This window comes from Rhinoderma darwinii, chromosome 1 (assembly GCF_050947455.1).
Source record: "Rhinoderma darwinii isolate aRhiDar2 chromosome 1, aRhiDar2.hap1, whole genome shotgun sequence".
Lineage (NCBI taxonomy): Eukaryota > Metazoa > Chordata > Amphibia > Anura > Rhinodermatidae > Rhinoderma > Rhinoderma darwinii.
In genome coordinates, this window is record NC_134687.1 from 340,060,613 (window position 1) to 340,081,919 (window position 21,307).

Sequence of the window (21,307 nt, forward strand, 5' to 3'; positions counted from 1 at the left end):
ATTTGCAGAGCTTCTTGAGGTAGCAGTACAGTAGAGATTCCCCAGATGTGACGCCATTTTCAAGACTTTACCCCTCAAGGAATTAAATTAGGGGTGTAGTCAGAATTTTGACCCCACAGGTGTTTTTATAGATTTTATTAGTATTGGGCCGTGAATTTAAATTTACATTTTTTTCCAATAATATGTAGATTTCGCTCAGCAGTTTCTATTTTACAAGGAATACAAGAGAAAAGGCACCTCAAAATGTACCCCTAACTGAAGCTATTGACAGCCTGGCACTCACAGCAATGGTGAAGTACAGAGGAGGAAAGCCCATAGATCACACTGCATCTTAAAGACCTGTTGCATCACAGGAAGATCTGGACAAATTTGTTAAAAAAACAGCCGGCGGTGGCAGCGGCGAGCGGATTCAAGATGGCGCCCGCTTCACCCGCACGTGGAGCGGAGCAGCATGGGGAGAGGAGCTGAAGAGACTATGGAGACCGGAGATCTCCCTCTTTCCAGAGCTTTCTTCAAGAAGGTACTACATAAAGCACTAGAACCGATTGTACATGAAGCTTTCTAATATAAAGGAGGAATTTAAACCTATTGGCCAAAGAGTAGACCTGATTGAAACGACACAAGCGGCCATATTGGAATATAATGTTGCTGCTTCCCAGAGTTTCTCTGTGTGCCAAGATCACTTTAATGCCCTGTATATTGCTTTGGAAGATCAGGAAAACAGGGGCAGAAGGAATAACATCCGCGTTCGCGGCATTCTGGAATCGGTTCCTGCTGATGCTATATTAGACACAGTACAGCAGATTTGTCGTGCAGCAGTTGGCGCAGACTCCCCATCTACCTTCATAATAGAAAGGGCGCACAGGGCACTCCGTCCAAAGCCGAAACCTTCTGATTCCCCTCGTGATGTCATTTGTCGCTTTCTCAACTTTAGAGACAAGGACTTGGTTTTGTCAGAAGCCAGGGAGCATCCTCCTCTGGAGTTCGAGGGAGCACCTATTGCATTGTACCAAGATTTGGCATCTATTACTTTGCAAAAAAGGAGAATAATGAAGCCACTTACAGATTGGCTTAGGCAGAAAAAAATCGCCTATCGCTGAACATTTCCATTTGGGATCGCCAAAAGATCTTCTGTATGCTTTTCCTCCCTTCTCTCTCATTCCCAGGACTCTAGCCAAGAAAAAACACATGCCATCCCGATTGCTTCCTTTTGGCCCAAAAGGACCTGGTGTCCGCTGCTTCACCTATCACAAGGATCTTACTGGCCACTTCTTCCGGATCTTTTGTCTCAAGGGCCAATTCTTCACCCATCTGTTCATCAACTACGATTAACAGCCTGGAATCTGAATGTACTCTCTTGAAAAGTAAGGGGTTTTCTGATAAAGTTGTTTCCACTCTGCTCCTTAGTCTAAAAGAAATAACTTCCAAGTTCTACCTTAGAACATTGAAAACCTTTCTGACATTCCCCAAGGACAAATGGGACTACTCCACCGTTATATATGTTACACTGGTGTTAGATTTATTGCAGGCTCGTTTAGACAAAGGGCTTAAACCAAGCACTCTAAACGTTCATGTGGCTGCACTTCGTGCTTTTTTTGGACACGAAGAAGAATGCCACAGGTTGGATGTTCGAAGATGTTTGTTCGCTTTTCTACAGAGAACACAAGAAATTCGAAGGACAGATCATCTACTACTTCAGTTCCAGGGGAAAAATAAAGGATGTGGTGTTAGTAAGAGCACTATTGCATGATGGATAAAATTGGCAATTTCAACTTGTACATACTGAAAGCCCATTCCACCAGGGCAATAGCAGCATCCTGGGCTGAGGAGGACTCTGCCTCCCTTAAACAAATTTGTAACGCAGCGACTTGGGCGAATCCATCCACTTTCTTTCGCCACTGTAAACTAGATGGTGATAACTAGGGATTCACGATGCATCGAAACTTCGATACTCTGCATCCCCAAACGTTTCGATACTTAGCTGTGCGGTTGCACAGCTCAGTATAGTAACACATAACTGTATGAGAGCGGGGCTGCGGCTGTGTGATAGTCATTTCCGCGCTCCTGAGTCCTGACAACAAGTGCGCGGGGTCAGGATGATGCGATGTGGCCGGCGCTGCACTAATGAGCAGCGGCACTGAAAACAGAACATGGCGGGCGCTGTGCAAAACACCCCCATGTTCTGTCTTCAGTGCCTGAACCGCCGCTCATTAGTGCAGCGCTGGCCGCATCACTTCATGCTGACCACGCACTTCCTGTCAGGAGCGGGGCAATGGCTGTATTACACAGCCGCGGCCCCGCTGGCGGACATCAGAGAAACCTCATCTCCGCCGTTATTCCCGTGAATGCTGCGATCACAGCGGACTGCAGCATTCAGGGGAAAATGAGAAGGGGGGGATGCCCCTTGGATCGCGTCACAGGGAATTCCTGTGACGCGATTGACGGACATACCATATATGGGTAGACAGCCCAGGGTCCATTGAAGGACCCCAGGGCTGTCTTACCATATTTCCTGTTTTTAGGGAATACTTCGTACACAGGCAGTTGTTAGGACATACCTATCAGTACACAGGCTAATGTACTGGCATATAGATATATGCCAGTACATTAACCGGTTAAGGACTAGGCTGTTTTACAGCTAAATGACCAGAGCAAATTTCACAATTTTGCTATGCGTTTCTTTAGATGACTAGAACTCTGCAGGTGAATAAAGTTCATCTTTGAATTTTACACTCTTTTTAAAGGACAGATAGGGCTTTGTTTTAGTGGCATTTGTCAGTATATATCATTTTTATTTTTTTCTCTAAAGTTGGCAAAATTGGAAAAAAATGCAAGAATTTAGCAATTGCGTCAGTTTATGCCAGCATTTTTCACACATAGTATGGACCACGGACAAAATTCATCTCCTTTCACGTTCTTCCACTTCTCCTGTGCATGGGGATACCAAATATGTGTGCCTTATTCACTGTGCGGGCATGTGCCAGGGCTTGGCATAAAAGGAGGCTTTTTGGCCTTTTCGGTCCAGGAATTTAGCATTTGATTTTATAGCCGCATACTGTTTTCTGGGGGGTGTAATGCTGCTGAAAGATTAGAAACACCCCATGAATGACTTCACTCACACAAGTAGACCCCACAAGGTTTTCTTCAAGGGGTTTATCATATTTTTAGACAGTCCAGTTTTCTAATGAAAGTTTCTTGAATAAGATGGATCAAAATAAAATGAGCAATTTTTTAGCAAATGCGTCAGTTTATACCAGCATTTTTCACACACAGTATAGACCACGGACAAAATTAATCTCCTTTCACGTTCTGCCACTTCTCCTGTGCATGGGGATACCAAATATGTGTGCCTTATTTATCACATAGAGATGTAGGAGGGCGGACGATAGAAGAAGCTTATTTCACAAATCGCTTTTTTTCAAAGCTGGTTTTACAAAACTCAACAGAGTTTCTATAACACTTCCAAAATATCTGCTCTTGAAGCAGAGATCCCAAAATATTCATCTAGGGGTATAATGGGAATTTTTTTGGGGGGTTTTCTAAAATAAGAAATTGCATGCTTATGCAAATGGAGCTATTCAGCAGATGAACTTTAGAAAACCTGCAAATATGACATCCACCCCCCACCCATTCCCTCCCTCCCTCACCCTTGGAGTAAAATCAGGGGAAAAATAAAAAAGTAATATAGGGCAAATATATTTTCAACGAATTAACTAAAATCTAATAATGCAGAACAGTGTGGTATTTTTTAAAACATGGCTCAATGCACAGGCCTGGTTGCGAGGGACATGATGGACAGAAATATCGGGAATCTTTGCGGTGCCCGTCTCTTCTGCAGACGCGGCACTTTTTCTGGGGGTTGCTTCTGGTTGGTGTTGGGGGAATCCGACTGATGAAGTGTCTTTCAGTCAGTCGCGTGACATCCTCAGACTGGGGGCATTCTCGGCTGTCCTGAACATCAAATATTAGGCCTTCAATAATTTTCTCCTGGAAATCCAGGGTATGTGTGTCTGCCTCTGTTTTTTTTTGTAGAGCACAAATGAATTGTGGATGGCCACCTGTAATAAATAAATGGCCACTTTTTTGTACCAGGTTTTTGTTTTTCGCTTCACAAAATAGGGCTGTAAAACCTATTTTAAATCCACCCCCCCCCCCCCCCCATGTACTTGTTATATTCGGACACGCTCACTGGTTTGTGCTTGTCCGATGATGCCCCCCTTTCCCTCACTGCCACTGTTCCTGCGGTATGAATCGTGCTTAGCACATACACGTCTTTGCGATCCCTGAACTTGACCGCCAGCAATTCCTCAGATGCATAAGCACAGGAGTCCCCCTTTACCATGCGCTTCCTCACTAATTGCTGTGGAAAACCAATTCGGTTTTTGCGCATGGTACCACATGCTCCAGGCTGTAAAACCTGGTCGCTTAAATCCACCCCCCCCCCCCATGTACTTGTTATATTCGGACACGCTCACTGGTTTGTGCTTGTCCGATGATGCCCCCCTTTCCCTCACTGCCACTGTTCCTGCGGTATGAATCGTGCTTAGCACATACACGTCTTTGCGATCCCTGAACTTGACCGCCAGCAATTCCTCAGATGCATAAGCACAGGAGTCCCCCTTTACCATGCGCTTCCCCACTAATTGCTGTAGAAAACCAATTCGGTTTTTGCGCATGGTACCACATGCCCCAGTCCTTGCAGCATGCAAATGCATAAACAGGGGCACACTCGAATAAAAATGATCACAGTACAGGTGGTACCCCTTGTGAAGCAGAGGCTGCATTATCTCCCACACGATCTTACTGCTGGTGGAAAGATCAGGGGGGCATCCAGGAACAATTATTGAGCGGTCCCGCCCTTCATAAATCCTGAAGGCGGTGGTATAGCCTGACCCGCTTTCGCACAGTTTATAAAGCTTAACGCCATATCTTGCCCTTTTGGAAGGTAGATATTGGCGAAAGCTAAGTCTTCCATGGATGTTGAGGAGGGATTCGTCCACGCTTACATTCTGCTCAGGGGTGTAGAGTTGCAGAAATAAATTATTCAGGGAATTTATCAGTGGTCTAATTTTGAACAACCGATCCCGGTTTGCATCGGTACTTGGGGGGGGGGGGCCTGTGCGTTGTCGTTGAAGTGGAGGAACCTCATTATTGTCTCATAACGAGACCTGGGCATTACTGCAGAATATACTGGGGTGGCTTGGGTGGGTCTTGTTCACCAGTAAGACCTAATGGAGGGCTTTTTGACAATACCCATATTTAGGGTGAGCCCCAAATTTTTTTTTTATTCCTGCAAATTGGTGGGCGTCCAATCTCTGGCATGGGTGGATGAAGGTTTCTGCCTTATATATTGAGTGGCATATAAATTTGTTTCGTGGACAATCTGATTTAGGATGTCGCCCGTTATAAATAAATGGAAGTAATCCATTTGGACAAAATTTGTATTGTCCACGGTTATGCCAGGAGTGGCAGTAAATCCGTGGATTCTAGGCCCAAAAGATGGGGCAGGTGCCCATACAAGAGCCTGGACTGGAGGGACCAGACTGTCCCGTGCTACACGTCTACTTGGCCCTGCGCTTTCATGTTCTGCAGTTTCAACTGCATCAGGGACAACGTCCCCTGAAGATGAACCTGAAGTGACGCTGTCATCGTCACTGCCCAAAACAGGTTCCATCTCTGATGCCATCTCTGATGCGGTCTCCAACTGAGACCACAGCATGGCGTATGCCTCCTCGGCGCTAAACAACTTCCTCGCCATAACGTCACGAACACTAACTAAACAAATTTTATTTTATTTTTTTTAAAACACACAAACTAACTGGTATATATATCTACACTACCGCTAACAAAAAAATAAACCGCTATTGCTGTATATATTATATATATGTGGATATATATATAATTATATACTCCCTACCTGCCTATTCTAATAGAATAAAAGAAAGAAAGGTAGATAGAAAAAAAGATAGATGGATAGATAGATTGTATAGATAGATAGAAATCGATCTATACAGAGAATGTTTTATAGTGTAACTGCATTTTTTTGTAACTATTCTTCTGGCAGCAATTCTCTCGAGTCTCTTCTTCTCCTCAAACTGAAACAATGTTTGAGGAGAAGAAAAGAGGCAGGAGATTTACTGCCAGAAAAGTCAAAATAAAACAAATGTGGTCGATGTTACAATCAGATTGGTCCCTGATACTCTGCCCAGAGCTGTTGGTAACAGCGTGGGCACAGGGCTGTGTGCACGCGATCACGTGCACACTGTTTTATACGTACAAATGCATGTGATTGGTTGTCACAGCGATCACATGTTCAGGGGCCAAAAGATTGGCCCCTGACATTCTGCCCAGTGCCCATGGCTGTTAGCAACAGCCAGGTCATAGAGCTGTGTGCACGCGATCGCGCGTGCACAGTCTCTGAAGTGCTGCCGTAATTAGTCTATACGGCGGACTTCAGAGACCCTGACCGCTGGCCGTATAAATACAGCCAGCGGTCGGGAACCTGTTAAAGTTTAAAAAATAAAGTAAAAACAAAGTAATGTTAATTAAAAAAATACACATACACCTTTTTTACAATAAACATTAAAATAAGTCTCAATACATAAAATATACACATTCGGTATTGGCGCGGCCGTAATAACCTGCACAACAATTTTTTTTGCATCATTTATAATGTGTTCGCTGTAAAAAAATAAAAACTGCTTTCTATCACTTATTGTGGGGCATGAGGTGTGATGAATTTAACCTCCATGTGCCTCACATTAATAGTAATTAACCCCATCATGTACCTTACATATTAACCCATTGTGACTGCGAAACATGATGGGGTTAATTACTAGTAATGTGAGGCACGTGGAGGTGAAATTCATCATCACACCACGCGCCTCACATCAGAAAATGGAAGAACTATTTTTTATTACTGTTGACAAAGTATCGAATTGGTATTTAAATCGCAATACTAAACAAAGTATCGGTATCGAAGTCCAAATTCTGGTATCGTGACATCCCTAGTGCTAACAGTGAACTTACCTTCTGGCGTAAAGTTTTGTCTGCTGCTGTCCCACCATAAGGGTATGTGCACACGGTAGCAGGCTTTTACGTCTGGAGAAAACAGCTGCCTCGTTTCAGACGTAAATGCTCCTCCTCGCATTTTGTGAGGCTTCTCTGACAGCCGTAAATTTTGAGCTGTGCTTCATTGAGTTCAATGAAGAACGGCTCAAATTACGTCTGAAAGAAGTGTCCTGCATTTTTTTTGACGATGCAATGACAGGTCGTCTGCACAGTACGTCGGCAAACCCATTCAAATGAATGGGCAGATGTTTGCCGACGTATTGTAGCCCTATTTTCAGACGTAAAACGAGGCATAATACGCCTCGTTTACGTCTGAAAATAGGTCGTGTGAACCCAGCCTTATATCTTCTGTTAATTCTCCTGTCAGTGCCGCTGTGGAGGTGTTAGGGAAAGATAATGACACTTGCCAGTAACTTAATTTCTCCTTCACCTCCACAGCGGCACTGGATCACTCTCCCCTGTATGATTTTGTTGCCGCTATAAATGTTTTTTATTTTGCATGAAGATAAATGCATGATACGTCTATTTTATAAATTGTGTTTGCATCCAACAAGGTTCTCGGTTGTTAACTGAAGCAGGTAAGAGGAGGGACCCTTTTATAGAAATACTCCTCGTTGTTTCCTATCCCTGTGGGTGGGGGAACCCTCCTGTCACTGCTGCAGTTGAGGTTAACGGGAAATCAAATTACCAGTAAGACTAATTATCTTTTCTAAAAAATCGTATTTTAGTGTCGCCATTTTCTGAGAACAATAACTTTATTTTTTGGTTGATAGAGCTGTTGGAGGGCTTGTTTTTTGCTGGACTAACTGTAGTTTTTATTGGTACCTTATTTTGGGGTATTAGCGACTTTTTGATCACTTTTTATAAAAAAATAATTCAGACAAGGTGACGTAAAAAAATGTGTATTTTATGGTGTTCACCGTGCGGGAAAAATATCATATTGTTATAGATTAGGCCGTTCGGAGATATATATATATATATATATATATATATATATATATATATATATATATATATATATATGATATTATTTTTGTTTTTTCCAATTATAACGGATCAGGGAAACATGGTGATTTATTGCTTTAAAACTTAAATCTTCCTAAAATGTATTTTTTTTTTTTTATACTTGCCAGGGGAATTAAAGGCCTGATCTTTTGATCCCCTGTACAGTACACTGCACTACTTATGTAGTGTAGTGTATTGTAACTGTCCTTTTTCAACTGACAGCCAAATAGGTCCTTCCTTGGGCAGGACCTAATAGGCTTCCGTACATGGCCGACCAGGACGCCATTGTTAGGCTTCATGGGTGCCACAGCAACCATAGTCACCCTGCGTTCACTCGTGGGGGACGGATGGGTTACAGAGGAAGTCAACCACTTAAATGTGGTGGTCGCTATTGACCGCCCTACTTTAAGGGGTTAAACGGTGGTGATCGACGATAACTGATTGCGACCGTTGCAGCGGGATATCGGCTGCAGATTACAGCTGACACCTGCTGCAGATGGTGTGGGCACAGCTCCTGTGCCCGCTTCATCTTCAGGACATGATTGTACTCCCATTTGCTGTAAGTTATTCTTAATATGGACGTACAGTACACATCCGATCGGGGGAAAGGGTTAATGGCTGTGTGTTTGAAATCACATGTAAATAACATTGAAAAACATGTAACATTCAATGGTTTGCATAATTTTATAGCACTTAGGCATCATTTAGATGAGCGTAATATACGCGCGTGCTTTTCACGCGTGTCGTACGCACCTATATTAGGCTATGGAGCAGTGCAGACAGTCCGTGAGTTTTGCGCAGCGTGAGTCCGCTGCGTAAAACTCACGACATGTTCTATATTTCTGCCTATTTTGCGCATCACGCACCCATTGAAGTCAATGGGTGCGTGAAAACCACGCAGGTCGCACGGAAGCACTTCCGTGCGAACTGCGTGGTTCGCACAACAGCTGTCAAACTCTGAATGTAAACAGAAAAGCACCACGTGCTTTTCTGTTTACAAACATCCAAACGGAGTGTCAAAATGATGGCGGCTGCGAGAAAATCTCGCAGCCGCGCATCATACACTGATGACACACGCAGCTGTTAAGTGCCTTTTGCGCACGCAAAACGCCGCGTTTTTTGCGTGCGCAAAATGCACACGCTCGTGTAAATCAGGCCTTATATTGTATGTTTGCCTTCAAATTGAAATTTTAATACCAATAAGATTTGAAAACCTTTTATTTTTTTTATGTTCAGTTTCTTATGTGCAACTACTTTGACTCTGATATTTTGTTTACTTTTTTTTTGGGCAGTATACCAATAATACATATTCTATATAATGATCTTGCTGATGCATTCCATTTTTGGGCTGACCTTTATTTAAGGGGGTGGGCTTTACCCAAGTGGCATGGTTTATCATCCTGCTCTCTTTTTGCAGATAGAGCATTGTGGGGCTTTTTCTGTGAACCTCAGGCTCAGGCATACCTCCCAACTGTCCCGGATCCGGCGGGACAGTCCCGGTTTCTCACCGCTGTCCCGCCGTCCCGGGCGGTCTGCAAAATGTCCCGACGGACGCTGCAGCTGTATCAAAACAGCTGATCGCTGCTGACAGGCGCTGCCACTCTCCGCTCTGCTTTCACTCACCGTCATAAGAGTGGACCAGTCCAGTCATCTGACCTGTCATCTGACCTGTCATCTGACCTCACCGGTCAGGTGACCAGTCAGGTGACTGGACTGGTCCACTCCCGGGCCGGCATCGACACCAGTGAGAACGCCGCCGCAAGACTCCTGCCTTCTTCTGACGGTGAGTGAAAGCAGAGCAGAGAGTGGCAGCAGTAGGGCTGGCTACCTCTTATAAGGGGGTTGTGTTGCGCTACCTACAGGGAGCTATCTACAGGGGTGCTGTGTCTGGCGCTATGTACAGGGGGGCTGTGTGGAGATATCTACAGGGGGGCTGTATCTAGAGCTATCTACAGGGGGGCTGTATCTAGAGCTATCTACAGGGGGGCTGTATCTAGAGCTATCTACAGGGGAGCTGTATCTGGAACTATCTACAGGGGAGCTGTATCTGGAACTATCTACAGGGGGGCTGTATCTGGAGCCATCTACAGGGGGGCTGTATCTGGAGCCATCTACAGGGGGGCTGTATCTGGAGCCATCTACAGGGGGGCTGTATCTGGAGCCATCTACAGGGGGGCTGTATCTGGAGCCATCTACAGGGGGCTGTATCTGGAGCCATCTACAGGGGGCTGTATCTGGAGCCATCTACAGGGGGGCTGTGTCTGGCGCTATGTACATGGGGGCTGTGTCTGGCGATATGTACATGGGGGCTGTGTCTGGCGCTATCTACAGGGGGGGCTGTGTTTAGCTATCTACAGGGGGGCTGTGTGTGGAGCGATCTACAGGGGGGCTGTGTGTGGAGCGATCTACAGGGGGGCTGTGTGTGGAGCAATCTACAGGCGGGCTCTGGTGGATGATTTTTCCATTGATAGCAGAGTTACACAACTGGAAAAAAAAAATCCCCGTCCTGTAACTCTGCTACATGCCCATTGAAAAGTCATCAACCACAGGGTCTCCCTCTTGACTTTCATTGTTCTCAGTCTTTTGGTTTGTCCTGCAGCTGCTGCCGTGATGAGCAAATGTTCTACCCAAGATAGGAAAAGTAACATAAAGACGATATAACCGGATCCATAATTTCTGTGATATCCAGACAGTCTAGAGATCCGCAGTGTGAATGTGCGCTTGTTGTTTGCAGAAGGATCTGGCCGTGATATGTTTATATGCAGGAAATTGGGCGTGGTTAGGGGCGTGGCTTAAAATGTCTCTTTTCCGAATTCAAAAGTTGGGAGGTATGGGCTCAGGCTGTTTATTATGAGGAGGAGAGGGAAAATGGCTGATCTCCTGGGAAACATAGGACACATATAGAATTCTTTATATATTTCTCTATTCGAATTGCAATCTAAGGAAAGGAGGATTTTGAAAACGTGAATGCAAATGTTAAGGTATCAATTTCAGAAGTCTTTTTAAGATGCCAGGATTTGTGTTTGAGTAGAATTTTGAAAAAGCTTATTTAAATTTGCATTATACTTTAATCACGTTTTGATCCTTTATAATGGCTGTGCTCCGCAGGCAATCATGTTATTGGGGGACCAGGACCCAAAGATGAACTTCACAAAGAAAGCACTTTAATTCATGAAGAGATGAAAGCCAAGACAGAAACAGATTCTTCTTCACAGTTAAAGCACCATCCAGGGCAAAATGGTAGCACACTTCAATCTGCTGATTTAATAGGTAAGATTTTTTAACCTGCACTTTTTAACCTGCACTTTTTAACCTGCACTTTAGCTGTTGTCAGCAAAAAAGTAAAAAAAAGTAATTTTGTAGATATATTTAATATAGACCGTTTACGCTTTGCCCAAAATTGTATGTAACCTATTTGAATTGCTATTTCGTAATCCAAGTTTACAAAAATCAGCAGCATCAATCATATACAAGTGATACAAAATGTGAATGAACTAATATATATATATATATATGTGTATATATACACCGCGTTCCAAATTATTATGCAAGTGTTATTTTTCGCTGATTTTCCTAAATAGTCGATGCAAATGACAGTCAGTATAATCTTCAAGCCATCAACCGTTGGAGTATAATGTGAATTTTATTGAGCAAATCTCCTAATGATAACAGATTATTTTTTTTAGAAGTAAAAAAACTCAAAATGCACCGTTTCAAATTATGCACAACAGAGATCAAAACATTTTAAAGGTTGTAAAGAGAACTGAAACGGTAATTTGTTGAATTTGCAGCATCAGGAGGTCATATTTAGCTCTTTCAATCAAAAAAAACATAGCAGGCCAAGTTACATGTTAACATAGGACCCCTTCTTTGATATCACCTTCACAATTCTTGCATCCATTTGTGAGAATTTGGACAGTTTCTGCTTGAATATCTTTGTGTTTCATCCTATGTGACCGATGCAGCCTGTGATTGGCTGCAGAAGTCACATGGGATGAAACGTCATCCCTGAAGGCCAGGTTGGATACAGAGAGATGTGGTAAGTATAACTTTTGTGAGTTGCAATTTTTGCGGTGGAAACGCAGCTTTACTGCCGCAGAAATCCCAACATCTGCTATTTGTTGTGGTATTTACTTCCCCAACAGAAAATCAGCTATTCCAAAACATAAATTAAAATGGTGCGGATTAAAAAAAAACGCACAGCAGGTCAGTTTATGAACTATTTTTCTGCAAATTGTTTACGCTACACGTGGACATACCCTTACAGGGGAAATGTCTGGTCATAGAAGTCTTCACCCGGCAAGATCAGCTGTTTGCACGGGGGGGGGGGGCGGCGGTTTCATTGTGAAGGGGTTGCCTCTGAAGAGACAACCCGAAAACATTGGGGCAGATTTACTAATGTGGCTGTGCCTAGACCTTGCTGTAAATGTTCCACCTTTCTGGTGCATAATGTAGACATATGGGAAGGTGTCCGTCGGCCATAGAAATGAATGGGACTGTAATTACGGGCGATTTTACGGTCGTGTGGGGGCCTTAGACCGTATTAGAAAATCTGCCTCATTGTTTCCAACATTCTAAATACACCGCGTTCCAAATTATTATGCAAATGTTACTTTTCGCTGATTTTCCTAAATTGTCGATGCAAATGACAGTCAGTATAATCTTCAAGCCATCAACCGTTGGAGTATAATGCGAATTTTATTGAACAAATCTCATAACAGATTTTTTTTTTAGAAGTAAAAAACTCAAAATGCACTGTTTCCAATTATTATGCACAACAGAGATCAAAACATTTTAAAGGTTGTAAAGAGAACTAAAATGGTAATTTGTTGAATTTGCAGCATCAGGAGGTCATATTTACAGAAATCAAAAGCTCTTTCAATCAAAAAAAACTTAGCAGGCCAAGTTACATGTTAACATAGGACCCCTTCTTTGATATCACCTTCACAATTCTTGCATCCATTGAATTTGTGAGTATTTGGACAGTTTCTGCTTGAATATCTTTGCAGGATGTCAGAATAGCCTCCCAGAGCTTCTGTTTTTATGTGACCTGCCTCCCACCCTCATAGATACTTTGCTTGAGGATGCTCCAAAGGTTCTCAATAGGGTTGAGGTCCGGGGAACATGGGGGCCACACCATGAGTTTTTCTCTCCTTTTATGCCCATAGCAGCCAATGTCACAGAGGTATTCTTTGCAGCATGAGATGGTGCATTGTCATGCATGAAGATAATTTTGCTACGGAAGGCACGGTTCTTCATTTTGTACCACGGAAGAAAGTGGTCAGTCATAAACTCTACTTACTTTGCAGAGGTCATTTTCCAGTACATCCCTCTTGACAGCACTACAGGAGGTTGCCCTCTTGACCTCTGTAGGGACAGGAAGACAGAGAGGTTAAAAGGCCCCTCCCACCACCCACTTGCCAGTGTTCTTCCTGTCCCCACAAGGGTCAGGAGCAGAGAGCGTCGCTCCTGTATTGGTGCAGGAAAGAAACTTGGGCAGGGGGCAAGATCGGGGGGTCCGTGCACTCCCCCTTCTCTTCCCCCTAAAGCCCAGGCTAACACCCCTCAAACGACGGGTCCCTTAGCTCCCTCCCTGAGACACCTACCGGAGGAATCCTAGGCAGGGTTCTGGTAGTGTGTGGGGGGCTGGGGTTTCCCAAGCAGGCTTCGGCCGGGCCGCGGACCAGGCGGGGACCGGCAGCTCCATAGGCATGGACGCACCGGCAGGGATCCTCGCTGCACCGCATAGCAAGCCTCAGTCGCCGGCTATGGCGGCTGCACTCCAGGTACACGCTGGACGAATAGCCGACCGGAAATGACGTTGCACTACTTCCGGTCCGCGGCCATCTTGGAAGGCGGGAAATTCAAAACGCCCGCATTTAAAGGGACACGCACAGGTATGTAGTTAGAGCTGATAACTCTAACTTGGATTAATTTTTTGTGGATTGCATATTGCATTGCCTGTTACCTGTCGCGGTATGGAACTTCCTCGTCCTGATGCAACTCCAGATATGTCCCAGGGTCACGTGAGTCTCACCCTTGGGGAAGGGTATGACCCCTTATGTATGTACACCATACTTTACCTACCTTCTGTTTTCTCTAGGAAAAAGATTCCTCTCAGAGACAAACTGATAAAAAGAAGGTTAAAAAATGTGCGACTTGTGCAAAAAAATTGCCAGAGTCCCATAGAAAACAATTGTTTTAGGATTGTATTGCAAAAATACTAAAGGAGGAACAACCAACGTTCATGTCCGAACTTAGGACTATGATTCGTGAAGAAGTGGGTCAGTCAGTAGCCTCCCTCGCCCCTCCGCAAGAAACTCCATCACACTCCCGGGCAAAAAGACCGCGGATTGAAGTGGATCAAAAATATTGGCGGCCTTCTCAGGGGTCGGACTCTGAGCAGGGGTGCTATTACCTATCGGAGGATGAGTTAGAAGAAAGAGAGGAACTCTTGCCTTCAACTTCTTCCACTCAAGAGAAAAAAAATTTCTTCTCTTCCGAGATGTCGGATACCTTAATTCAAGCAATACGGGAAACTATGGATATTCCCGAAGAAGACCAACCACATACCATCCAGGATGAGATGTTTGGCGGTCTAACGGAAAAGAAAACAAGGGTTTTTCCGGTAAACGAAAATCTTAAAAGAATGGTGACAACTGAGTGGGAAGATTCAGAAAAAAGGCTCTTCATTTCAAGAGATTTTAAAAACAGACTTCTCTTTGATCCAGAGGACACTAAGCCTTGGGATGAGATCCCAAAAGTAGATGTCCCAGTCGCCAGGGTTGCTAAAAAAAACGCAATCCCATTTGAAGATTCCTCTCAGTTGAGGGACGCCATGGACCGAAAGGCAGACGGACTACTGAAAAGAGCGTGGGAATTTTCCTCTGCCTTGATCTCGACTAATATCGCGGCCACATCAGTAGCAAGAGCAATGTTTATATGGCTAAACCAGCTAGAGACCCATTTGATGATGAAGACATCACGACAAGATCTATTAGAATCTCTACCCTTACTAAAGATGGCAACCGGATTCTTGGTAGACGCTTCAGCGGAATCTATTAGATTTGCTGCCAGGAATGGGGCTCTCTCAAATGCTGCTAGAAGAGCATTATGGCTCAAAATGTGGTCAGGAGATACGAAGTCCAAAAACAAGTTGTGTTCTATTCCATTTACAGGGTCTCTGATGTTCGGTCCTCTCCTTGATAACATGCTGGAGAGTGCAACAGATAGAAAAAAGGGGTTTCCTGAAGAGAAACCAAAAAAACACCCTCAGTTTGGAAGATTTCGCCAACAGAGGGATCCTACCTCACAGAACTACAGCGGGAAAGGGAAGTCCGGTCGCTGGAGTTACCCCAAAGGGAAAAGGGGTCGAGGATATCTCCTTAACCCAAATAATTCATTCCAGCCCTCAAAACAATGACGCCAAGAGTGTGGGGGGAAGACTCCTACATTTTTATCCCAAATGGTCGAGAATAACCCAGAACCCCTGGGTTCTAAAGATAATAGAAGAAGGATACAAAATAGAATTTTCCTCCATTCCTCCAGAGAAATTCCTAGTAACCCAGTACCAAGCAAAAGATCTTCATCAGATCCTTATCCAGGACGTCCAGAAACTACTCAGATTGAGAGCCATTTCTCCAGTTCCCCACAACGAAATATGCAAAGGCCACTATTCAAAAATCTTCTTGGTCAAAAAACCAAACGGTTCCTACAGGACAATAATCAACCTGAAGGTCCTAAACAAATGGGTGAAATATCGGAAATTCAAGATGGAGTCTATCAGATCGACTATTCCTCTAATAAGGGAAGAGGCATCAATGTGTACGATCGATTTAAAGGATGCGTATTATCACGTTCCTATCCACCCCGCGTACCAGAGATTCCTCAGATTCGCAATTCAGGACGGTCCTTCCATTCTCCACTTCCAGTTTGTCTGCCTCCCCTTCGGCCTTTCCTCCGCCCCCAGAATTTTTACAAAAATTATGGCAGAGATCATGGCATTCATAAGAAATCAAGGTATAGTAATTATCCCATATCTAGACGACTTCTTGTTGACAGCAGATACTCCGGCTATCTTAGTCAGTCATCGGTCACAGGTTCTTTCCCTCCTACAAGAATTGGGATGGATAATCAACTTTCAGAAGTCGAGTCTTCCTCCCCAGAAACAGAAGGTCTTCTTAGGAGTACTGCTGGACTCCTCCCTTCAGCATTCCTTCCTCCCAAGAGAGAAACAAATACTCCTACTGGCAGAAGTAAGAAAATTTTGGGGGAAAGACGCCTGTTCCATAAGGGAATGTATGCGGATGTTGGGAATGATGACGTCTTGCATCCAATCTATTCCATGGAGCCAATTTCACTCCAGACCCTTACAGAATCTGATCTTGTCCCGGTGGGATCGAAAACAAAACTCCCTGAATTTAAAAATTCAAATTTATGAGACTGTGAAATCATCCCTCCTGTGGTGGCTCTGCACAAACAACATAGACAAGGGAGTCCCTGGAGAATGGTCCCTAAACAGGGAAGTCTTTCTCTCCCTAACCCGAAATTGGGGTTATCCACAAATAGACCTGTTTGCCACGAGGAAGAACACTCAAGTAGAGACATTCTTCTCCCTAAATCTCAGAGACAACCCATTGGGAGCAGATGCATTGTCCCAACCCTGGGGCATGGATCTGGCCTATGCTTTTCCTCCGTTTCCTCTAATACCAATGGTATTAAGAAAAATCCAGGAAGATTTGACAGCTCATTATTATTCTTCCCTATTGGCCAAAAAGAAGTTGGTTTCCAATCGTACAATACCTAGCGTTGGAAGACCCTATCATGCTCCCAGCCAGGGAGAATCTTCTCTCCCAGGGTCCCTTATTCTTCCAGGGAATAGAAACTCTGAAATTGTCAGCCTGGATCCTGAAAGGCAGATCTTGAGGAACCACGGTCTGTCAGACGAGGTAATTTCAACTATCTTATCAAGTCATAAAGAAGTTACCTCTAAAATCTATCAAAAGATTTGGAAGAAATTCTGTTCCTGGCATGGAAACCCAGGACCAGACCCCTTTTCTCCCAACATTGCGAAAATCCTAGATTTCTTACAATCGGGATTCAAAAAAGGACTTAGCCCTAGTACCTTAAAAGTACAGATTTCAGCCTTAGGTAATTTTTTTAACACTCCTCTGGCTGAACATCGGTGGATCAGAAGATTCACCCAAGCGGTCTCTAAACTGAAACCTTCCCTAAAGAAATCAGTTCCTACCTGGGATTTGAATGTGGTGTTAACAACTCTTTGTGAGCCCCCCTTTGAGCCGCTCAACGAAATTAGTATGCATTTTTTAACTCTAAAAGCTGCATTCTTAGTCGCTATTACTTCAGCAAGAAGGATTGGAGAGATCCAATCTCTGTCAGTCATAGAACCGTACCTAAAAGTACAAGAGGATAAGATCATCCTAAAGCTGGACCCTTCCTTTATTCCAAAGGTATCTACTGCTTTCCATAGAGAACAAGAAATAATTCTACCTTCCTTTTATCCAGATCCAAAAAACCAACAAGAAGAAAAATTCCATTGCCTGGATGTCAGGCGAACAATTCTTCAGTATCTGGGTAGAACCTCCTCCTGGAGACAAGATAAAAATCTATTTGTCCTATTTGGGGGAAAGAATAGAGGAAAGAAAGCCTCAAAAGGCTCTCTAGCGAGATGGGTAAAAACCACCATACAAGAAGCCTACAAGTCCCAAGGACTATGTGCCCCACAAGGCATCAGAGCCCATTCAACGAGGGCAGTTTCGGCATCCTGGGCAGAAAGAAGAGAAGCCTCTATGGACCAAATCTGCAGAGCTGCCACTTGGTCAAGCCATCATACGTTTTACAAACATTATAGGCTCGATGTTCTGTCCGATACGGATTTAAGTTTTGGACGGAAAGTCCTTCAATCCATAGTCCCGCCCTGAGCATTATATTCTGGTATTGCTCCTGTAGTGCTGTCATGAGGGATGTACTGGAAAATAGCAATTAGACCTACCGGTAATTGTATTTCCAGGAATCCATCATGACAGCACCATTACATCCCTCCCTGATTGAATTCTGATTTGTGCATTTAACATGTCAGTTATTATCCCTAGAAATAAAATAGGGCTGCATCCATCCTGGTGTAGTAATTGAAAAACACTGGCAAGTGGGAGGTGGGAGGGGCCTTTTAACCTCTCTGTCTTCCTGTCCCTACAGAGGTCAAGAGGGCAACCTCCTGTAGTGCTGTCATGATGGATTCCTGGAAATACAATTACCGGTAGGTCTAATTGCTATTTTCACACCGTCAGGGGCCCTAAAGGGGCCTACTAGCTCTCTCCCCATGATTCCAGCCCAAAACATGACTCAGCCACCTCCTTGCTGACGTCGCAGCCTTGTTTGAGACATGGTGGCCATTCACCAACCATCCACTACATCCATCTGGACCATCCAGGGTTGCACGGCACTCATCAGTAAACAACACGGTTTGAAAATTAGTCTTCATGTTTTTCTGAGCCCACTGCTTGTGAGCATTGTTTAGGGGTGGCCGAATAATAGCTTTATGCACACTTGCAAACATCTGGAGGATCCTACACCTTGAGGTTCGTGGGACTCCAGAGGCACTAGCGGCTTCAAATACCTGTTTGCTGCTTTGCAATGGCATTTTAGCAGCTGCTCTCCTAATCCTATTAATTTGTCTGGCAGAAACCTTCCTCATTATGCCTTTATCTGAACGAACCTGTCTGTGCTCTGAATTAGCCACAAATCTTTTCACAGTACGATGATCACGCTTACGTGTTCTTGAAATATCCAATGTTTTCAAACCTAGTGCAATACCTTGGACAATTTCACGCTTTTCGGCAGCACAGAGATCCTTTTTCTTTCCCATATTGCTTAAAACCTGTGGCCTGCTTAACCCCCTCCCGCTCCTGGACGTATTATTAGGTCATGGTAGCTGTATCGTTCGCGCTCCTTGACTTAATAGTACGTCTCAGGAATAACGGCCGTTTCGGTCGTCGTCCTGACACATACAGGAGCTGTGACAGCTGCTGTCTCGTACAGCAGCTGCCGCAGCTCCTACCTCGGGGACCGATCGCTGTGTCCCCGCTGATTAACCCCTTAAAAGCCGCGTTCAATAGAGATCGTGGCTTTTTAGGGGTTAAGCTGCCATCGCCGGCCTGCTACACGATAGCGGCTGGCGATGGTGACTATGGCAACCGGACACCAAACAATGGCGTCCGGCTATGCCATCGACAGAAGCCTAGTGGGTCCTGACAAAGTCAGGACCCACTATGCTTGCTGTCAGTGAGTAGCTGACAGTTCTAATACACTGCACTACGCATGTAGTGCAGTGTATTAGAATTGCGATCAGGACCTCCTTCCCTCAAGTACCCTAGTGGTACAAAGTAATAAAGTAAAAAGATGTGTAAAAATAAGAAAATAAAAGTATTAAAAGTAAAAATTTACCTTATCAGTACTTTATTATTAATAAAAATATATAAACAAATAAACTATACATAATTGGTATCGCTGCGTCCGTAACGGCCTGAACTACAAAATTATTTTTGTTATTTATCCCGCTGTCACTTCACCTCCCAAAAAACGGAATAAAAAGATATCAAAAAGTCGCATGTACCTAAAAATGGTACTGATCGAAACTACAGTTCATTACGCAAAAAATAAGTCCTCGCACGGCTTTATTGATGGAAAAATAAAAAAGTTCTTGCTTAGAATAAGGTAACAGAAAAAGTGAATGATTTTTTACAAAACTTATTTTATTGTGCAAACGCCATAAGACATAAAAAAACTATAAACAACTGGTATCGCCGTAATGGTATCGCCCCGCAGAATAAAGTGAATGTCCTTTATAGCGCACGGTGAACGCTGTAAAAAAAATAGAATAAAAAAACAATAGTAGAATTGCTGTTTTTTAGTCCCCACGCCACCTAAAAATAGAATAAAAACTGATCAAAAAGCTGCATGCACCCCAAGAAAACTACAATGAATTCCTCAAGGGGTCTAGTTTCCTTAATGGGGTCACTTTTGGGGGGTTTCCACTGTTTTGGCACCACAAGACCTCTTCAAACCGGACATGGTGCCTAATAAAAAAGAGGCCTCAAAATCCACTAGGTGCGCCTTTGCTTCGGAGGCTGGTGCTTCAGTCCATTACCGCACTAGGGCCACATGTGGGATATTTCTCTAAACTGCAGAATCTGGGCAATAAGTATTAAGTTGCGTTTCTCTGATAAAACCTTTTGTGTTATAAAAAAAAATGGTATAAAGAGGATTTTCTGCCCAAAAAAAATCATGTAAATTTCACCTCTACTTTGCTCTAAATTCCTGTGAAACACCTAAAGGGTTCATAAACTTTCTAAATGCTGTTGTGAATACTTTGAGGGGTCTAGTTTCTAAAATGGGGTGTTTCATAGGGGTGTCTAATATATAGGCCCCTCAAAGCAACTTCAGAATGAATGGTAGGTGGAGGAGCCTTAAGAATAATTTTAAAGAACTAGGCTACAAGCTGAAGGGAAGGACCTCCAAGGTTGTATTCTCAGGAATACTGCCTGTGCCATGCGCATCAGAGGAAAGACAGCGGAAGCTCAGGGAGTTAAATGCATGGCTTAAGTCTAGGTGTAGAGGAGAAGGCTTTGGGTTCCTAGAGCACTGGGCTGACTTTTCATTGGGGTACAAACTGTATTCTGCAGATGATTTGCACCTAAATGGAAGGGGGTCCGCTGTGCTGGGGGACAGAAGTCTAGCTGGGGTGGCGGAGTGTTTAACCCCTTCAGGACACAGCCTGTTTTGGCCTTATGGACGCAGCCGATTTTTTCAAATCTGACGTGTCACTTTATGTGGTAATAGCTCCGAAATGCTTTTACCTATCCAAGCGATTCTGAGATTTTCTCGTAACATATTATACTTTACGTCAGTGAAAAAATTTGGTTGATAAATTGAGTATTTATTTGTGGAAAACACCAAAATTTAGAGAAAATTTGCAAAAATTAGCATTTTTCTAAATTTAAATGTATCTGCTTGTAAAATAGATAGTAATACCACACAAAATAGTTACTAGTTAACATTTCCCATATGTCTACTTTATGTTTGCATCATTTTTTTGAACGTCCTTTTATTTTTCCAGGACGTTACAAGGCTTATAAGTTTAGCAACAATTTCTCACATTTTCAAGAAATTTCCAAAACCTATTTTTTCATGGACCAGTTCAGTTCTGAAGTGG

The 21,307-nt window shown here is 43.7% G+C and overlaps 1 protein-coding gene across 4 annotated transcripts in view; it reads left to right on the forward strand.

Moving 5' to 3' along the window:
• Positions 1-21,307, forward strand: part of DENND4C (DENN domain containing 4C) — a 255,009-nt gene that overhangs the window by 180,899 nt on the left and 52,803 nt on the right. For all 4 annotated transcript variants that reach the window (XM_075825782.1, XM_075825801.1, XM_075825792.1 and 1 more), the window contains one exon: positions 11,185-11,346. In XM_075825782.1, coding sequence (XP_075681897.1) covers positions 11,185-11,346 — 162 coding nt within the window. The remainder of the gene's footprint in view (positions 1-11,184; positions 11,347-21,307) is intronic.